Source organism: Eriocheir sinensis, unplaced genomic scaffold (genome assembly GCF_024679095.1).
Source record: "Eriocheir sinensis breed Jianghai 21 unplaced genomic scaffold, ASM2467909v1 Scaffold139, whole genome shotgun sequence".
Lineage (NCBI taxonomy): Eukaryota > Metazoa > Arthropoda > Malacostraca > Decapoda > Varunidae > Eriocheir > Eriocheir sinensis.
Genome location: NW_026110728.1, coordinates 296,940 through 304,007, shown reverse-complemented (window position 1 = coordinate 304,007; position 7,068 = coordinate 296,940). Strand labels below are relative to the sequence as shown.

Below are 7,068 nucleotides of genomic sequence, written 5' to 3'. Positions count from 1 at the left end.
AATTTCAGGTGACCGAGTGTCGTCCATTTTACTCCTGATGTCTATTTCAGGTGATCGAGTGTCGTCTATTTTACTCCTGATGTATATTTCAGGTGATCGAGTGTCGTCTATTTTACTCCTGATGTCTATTTCAGGTGATCGAGTGTCGTCCATTTTACTCCTGATGTCTATTTCAGGTGATCGAGTGTCGTCCATTTTATTCCTGATGTCTGTCTTACGTGACTGGGTCGGAGGAATCTGTTCGCATTTGTGTCCGTCATAAATTATTTGCATGATACTTTTTTTACTTCACACTAATAACCCGCTGGCCAGTATTAGGAGTCACTGTGCTCGACTTAATTTATGTTTTGTTTTGTTTCGTTTTGTTTGCCAGTTTTCGTCGATTTCTGTGTGCCGTGTTTCGTGCCAGATTACACGTGTATGGTCAACTTTAATGACTTTGTGAGTGTTATAAATGTATTCGTCTTGAACTCTTTCAAGAGGAGAGTGTCAAGGCACCTTCACCCGAAATAGACCTCTCTTTTGGCCACTCTTTACTTTTCTCTTTTATAGGAGCAGCGATTAGCGGGCTTTTCTTTCTACACTTTCTTTTTGTTGCCCTTGAGCTGCTTCCTTTACTGTAAAAATTACTTTATTGTAAAAAAAAAAAAAATTGTGAAGCTTTTAGCATATACGTATTTTAAATTTTATGGAAACTGTGGTCAATGAACTCTGTCTGTTTGCCTCTTTAGATGTTTGTCTCTGTACTAGCGTGACTGTGTCCAGGAATCTTCTCGCGTTTGTATCCTTCGTAAATTAGGTACGTTGATAATTTACTTTGTTTATATGACACTACGTAAGACCTGCTTACCAGTATTAGGAGTCACTTTCATACTATTTTCCAGTTGATGTTTGTGTAGCGTGACTATTAAGGAATCTTGTCGAATTTGTGTCCTTCATAAATTTGGTACTTCTATATACTTTGTTTGACACTACATAAGACCAAAGGAACAGTATTAGGAGTTACTTTGTTAATATTTTCTTCTTGATGTCCCTGTAGCGTAACTGTGTCCAGGAATCTCGCATTTACTTCCTTCTTAAGTTACCTACTTTGATACTTTAGATACTTTGTTTGACACCACGTAAGACCACCTGACCAGTATTAGGAGTCACTGTGATACTATTTTTCTCTTGATGTCTCTCTAGCGTGACTGTGTTGAGGAATCTGATCGCACTTGTGTCCTTCATATATTAGGTACTCTGATACTTTAGATTATTTGTTTATTTGCCACGTCATAAGATTAGTAGAACAGTATTGGGAGTCACTTCGATACTATTTTGCACTTTGTCTCTGGCGTTGCTGAGGGTCCAGGACTATGATCGCATGTGTGTCCTTCATATATTAGGTAGTTTGATGCTTTATACACTTTCTAATTTGACACGACATGAGCGGAACAGTGTTAGGAGTCACTTTGATGCTTCTTAACTTGACACTATATAACACATGAGAAATCAGTGTGTGTGTGTGTGTGTGTGTGTGTGTGTGTGTGTGTGTGTGTGTGTGTGTGTGTGTGTGGTTGCTTACTCTACTCTTGCTTGAATCTTTTGTTTCGGGAAATATTTACATGATGTGACTTTGTATTTTCTTTCCTTTTCCTCTTTTCCTCCTTTGCTGTCTAAATTTGCTTACACACACACCCCCACTCCCCCACACACACACACACACACACACACACACACACACACACACACACACACACACACACAGACACACACGCTAATTTCAGTCGTGTCACCGCCAATCAGAGTAACACTTCTGCGTGTGTGTGTGTGTGTGTGTGTGTGTGTGTGTGTGTGTGTGTGTGTGTGTGTACTAGACAATTAATCATTCAGTCATTCAGTCAGTTAGTCATTCAATCAATCAGTGTGTGTGTGTGTGTGTGTGTGTGTGTGTGTGTGTGTGTGTGTGTGTGTGTGTGTGTAGTTTTATTATTTCTTTTATAGCTGTGTCCTGATGTTCTAATTGTTGTCTAACTTATCGAGGAGTAATTGGTTCATGTTAATAAGGGTTTCATGCGCGTTTTAGTTTTGTTTTTAGTTTGAACTTGTGTTTCGCAAACTTTTATTTATCTTACTGATCTTTATTGCTTTGTCTTAACTTTGGCTTTGATTTCTTTTTTTTTCTGGCACTAAGTTTTTAATTTTTGGACTGCGGTTTTATTATGTGTGTTTCTGTATTTTGTTCGTGTTTAATTAATTTGAGTTGTATGCATCTTGCTTGATTTTATGATTGTGTATGACAAACTGTGGTCAATAAACTATCTATCTATCTATCTATCTATCCATCCATCTATCTATCTATCTGTGTGTGTGTGTGTGTGTGTGTGTGTGTGTGTGTGTGTGTGTGTGTGTGTGCGGGCATTCCTTCACCTCTATTCACACGCCAACCAATCGTTCATCACATCGACAGCCTTAATTTCTGTCCGCCATTCAAAGCCATCGCGATCCTTGAGCCGCCCAGCCGTCACGCGGACACCTGTAGCCCGGCTCCCACGCGGTGCTGTTTACCAAGTCAACACTCGCCGGTCCTTTATCAATAGAACTGTGAAAAATCAGGAACCCTCGCGATCCATCCCTTGCCCGGCCAGAGCGAGGCTGTGAACGGATTGGATGAACGTTCCTGCCCCTGAAAATATGCCTCTATACTACACTTTTTGTTGTTGGGTATTTGCACTGTGTATAGATACGTTTGTTTTCATAGCGTTGAACCAGACTGACAGACAGATAGTAAAAAGTTGGAAAGTATTAAGGAAAGATCATGTTAGGTGAGTTAATGATAGGATACATTGGGTTAGGTCACGTTAGTTTAGGTTAATTTAGGTTATGATAGTTTTAAGGCTAGGTAGATTGTAAGTCATGTTAAGTAGGGTAGAGAGATTCGGTGGCTTCACTAATGTTCCTGCTCCTGAAAATACATGTCTGTACTATGCCATGTGTTGCTAGGTATTGGCGGTGTTTACATATACGCGTGTTTCGGTTAAAAATAAAGATGAACGCAGAAATAAATAGGCGGAAAAAAGACTAACGGATTATAGACAGACGGAGGGAAGACAAACGGAGAAAGAGAGCCGGAGAAAGACAGACGCTGAGAAGATAGAAATAGAAAAGACATGACGGAAGAAAGACAGACGGAGAAAAGATAAAAGAAGAAGAGATAGACGAAGTAAAGATAGACAGAGAAAACAAAAGTATCAAAGACTCCAGCAAGACGCCGTTGCCATAAATATAGAGACGGATAAAGATGCCGGAAAGAAAAAAAAAGGGGGATTGAATTAGTTAGAAGTTGGTGGTTAGGAGAAGCTGGTCGACCGTGTGTTCTTCAGAAGGAAACATAACAAGGAAAAAGCAGCATTAAAGACTCCCGCAAGACACCCCCCCATAAAGAGAGACGGAGAGAGAGGCCCGAAAAAGAATGATCGAATTAGTTAGGAGATGATGGTTAGAAGCTTGTCGACCGTGTATTCTCGAAGAGTGTTTACTTTTAGGACAAATGAGACAAAACAAAAACAAAAGTAGTATCAAAGACGCCCGCAAGACGCTATTACCATAAAGAGAGACGGAGAGAGAGGCCGGAAAAAGAGAATGATCGAATTAGTTAAAAGTCCGTGGTTAGGGAAAGCTTGTCGGCCGTGTGTTTACTTTCCTCGAGTGGATAGCATATGCATTTTTTAGGTGAAAAATGAACATTTCCATGATAATGAGATAAACACGCTATAAAATCCTCCAAGGTTCTGGCAATATCGTGGCATCATTTGGAGACATTATCTTGCTTTTTAAAGGGTTTAAAGGGCGAGGGCGTGGTTTGTTTACATTGGTCCTTTAAATGACGCTGCGAGAGGTACATTGGTTTTTTCGGCATGTTTGTAGGTTTTTTCTTTATATTTTTATACCTAATCTTAGTTATAATAAGCAGTGACGTCTGGCAACTTTTCTGAATGCGAACACAGTACAGCTTCGCCGCTGCTCAGCTGATTGGAGGGAGAGAGAGTATTGTTTTGGTTTCTGCGTCGCCTTTCCTCGCAACAATATCGCATTTGGACCATCATTATGTTGATATAGATCAACAGAAGTATCTACAGAATGGGGAGAGTAAAGAAACACATTGCACAGAAGCGAAAACAGGCCTTGAAAGCTGGAAAAGCGAGGCGTGATAAACAACAAACTCTGCCTCCACCACCACCACCTGTTCCACCCAAACAACAAACTCCGCCTCCACCACCTGTTCCACCCACGAGTGCACAGAAACGGAAGTCACTTGTAACACAGGACAGCAGTGAAAAAAAAGGTGTAAGTAGAGAACACATAATCGTTGTGAAGGATGATATAGAGTTTTTAGTGAAGAATATGGCCTGTGGTGAATGTCTGAGTGATGAGCTGGAAATAACATTTACTCAACACCAAATTGATACTTACTACAAGGTAAATTGTGAGAATGGTCATGTTATTATTGATACAAATATGACTAGGAAACCTAAAATGCCTGTGAAAGAAAAATACTACCCTCTGACTACAATGTTAGTATTCTGCATGATGATGTTGGGAGTGGGTTATGATGGTGTGAGTAAGATACTGGCGTACCTCAGCCTGAAACACTTTACTGAACAGACTTATATTCGTACTGCCAAGTACCTTACTAAGAAGGCCACTATTCACACTGATAACATTCTGGAAAAGAGTAGAAGTGTTGTGTATGAACATTATTCAAATAAAGAGGGTGGCTTAGATAATGGCATGGCAAATGTTGACGTAACTTTCGATGGTTCATGGCACAAACGTGGCCATAAATCAAACTTTGGTGTTGCTGCAACAGTGGATGTGGATTTAGGACTAGTTCTGGACTACAGTGTGTGCTCAAAATTGTGTACTATGTGTACAAGAAAGAAAATGGATCTGAAAAATGAGAAAATAACAGAACAAGATTACAACACATGGTACGAAAATCATCGTAATGTATGTGAAGTGAATTTTAGTGGTCCTTCCGGAGGAATGGAAAAACATGCAGCAGTGGAATTGTGGAGTAACACAACAAGGAACAACATGATGTACAGAACTTTTCTCTCTGATGGAGACAGCTCTGCATATAAAGCAGTGTGTGAACTGAACAATAACAAGGGGCCATATGGTGAACAATATAAGGTTGAAAAAGCGGAATGCATAAATCATGTAGCCAAGCGTCTGGGTACAAGCCTTAGAGAGAAGAAAAAGACAGCAGAGAAAGGTAAAATGAGTGGAAGGCACAAATTGACTGACTTGGTAATAGATCATCTACAATTCTATTTCCAACTCAGTCTAAAAAGAAAACTCCACACCTCCCCCAGTGAGATGAGGGATGAGATCCTCTCAACTTTTTATCACTGCACTTCAACAGATGCCAAGCCACAGCACCAACTCTGTCCAAAAGGCAAGGAGTCGTGGTGTTTTTACAACAAAGCCATGGCTTGTAATAAGACCCCTGCATCCCACTCAAGTATGCTGGTTTACTTTCATCTGTCACAGAAAGAACAGGATCAAGTAAAAGCAGTGTACGATAGACTTACGACGGATGAAATGATGAGTAGGTGCATAAAAGGACTGACACAGAATAGGAATGAACATTTACACTCTAGGATATGGAGATTATGCCCGAAACACAGAAATGCATCTCCAAGAATGATCAAATTTGCAACAGCCACTGCAATCGCCAACTACAATGCAGGCTACTTAGGCAGTAATTTCAACCATCTTCTTGGCATTGATTTCACCACATCTATGGAAACTTATCTCAAAGAGAGAGATAAAAAAATGGACTCCCCTATCAGGAGGAAAATGAGGAAGAAGTTCATCCGAAAAGCGTTGGAAGATTATGCTGCTGGAGGCTTCTAAGGAAAATACACCTGTTCCGGGAAGAAAAATGCCGTTTTCTCAATTGTAAGTTATCGTTCTTTAAGTTCCTATTTTATAGCCATTTTTCATCCAATTACCTTCATTTTGGTATTGATTTTTTTGTCATTAAATTGTACACAATTTTAATGGGCCAAAATTAACATTTGCACAGTAAATATTTTTAAATGCATACAAAAGCAAAAAAATTAGAAAAAAATTGCGATAGCATCAAAAATAAAATTAGGTTAGGTTATATTACAACATATCTGCGAATGTTTTGTATTAAAAGTTCTTATGATGGGTTAAGCTACTCACATAACAAATTGTAAAAGCATGCTCCAAATACTTTCCGCAAAATAGGGTTTTAAATATAAGGCTTTTTTTATACCGATTTTTCCCTATTTTAATTTTTTCCCCATTTCTTTTTCATGTATCATCCTGAAACGTTCTACACACGTGAGTAGGTACATAAACTTACACTGATTAAAATTTCATGTAAATCCATCCATTTTTGTTTATTTCATACAAAAAAGCATATGCACTCCCTTAAGGGCAAAGGAGACAGAACAAAGAGAAAGGAAAGTACCATAGACGCTCACATGACACTGCCCCGTAATTATAGATGGACGAAGAAAATAATAAGAAATAGACGGAGAGGAAACAGACGGAGAGGCGGACAGAAGACAGTGAAAGGTGGGAGAACGGAAATTATCAAAGACCCCCGCAAGACTCTGTTCCCATGAGACAGACGGAAAAAGAGCGATCGAGTTAGAAAATCCTTGTTGTTGGAAGCTGGTCGGCCGCGTACGAGGAGACAGAACAAGGGAAACACGTATCAGAGACGCCCGCAATACTCCGCCCCCATAAAGATAGACGGAGAAAGAGTAATCGAGCTCGAAGATCCTGGTGGTTAGGAGCTGGTCGCCCGCGTGCGAGGAGACAGAACAAGGGAAACACGTATCAGAGACGCCCGCAATACTCCGCCCCCATAAAGATAGACGGAGAAAGAGTAATCGAGCTCGAAGATCCTGGTGGTTAGGAGCTGGTCGCCCGCGTGCGAGGAGACAGAACAAGGGAAACACGTATCAGAGACGCCCGCAATACTCCGCCCCCATAAAGATAGACGGAGAAAGAGTGATCGAGTTAGAAGATCCTGGTGGTTAGGAG

At 40.2% G+C, this 7,068-nt stretch overlaps 1 protein-coding gene across 1 annotated transcript; it reads left to right on the top strand.

Moving 5' to 3' along the window:
• The first annotated feature begins 3,699 nt into the window (after positions 1 to 3,699).
• On the top strand, positions 3,700 to 6,448 carry LOC126989959 (uncharacterized). The gene is made up of 2 exons (XM_050848556.1): positions 3,700 to 5,946; positions 6,366 to 6,448. Exon 1 carries the CDS (start codon positions 4,120 to 4,122, stop codon positions 5,899 to 5,901), a length of 1,782 nt encoding a protein of 593 aa, XP_050704513.1. The 5' UTR covers positions 3,700 to 4,119; the 3' UTR covers positions 5,902 to 5,946; positions 6,366 to 6,448.
• The last annotated feature ends 620 nt before the right edge of the window (positions 6,449 to 7,068 follow it).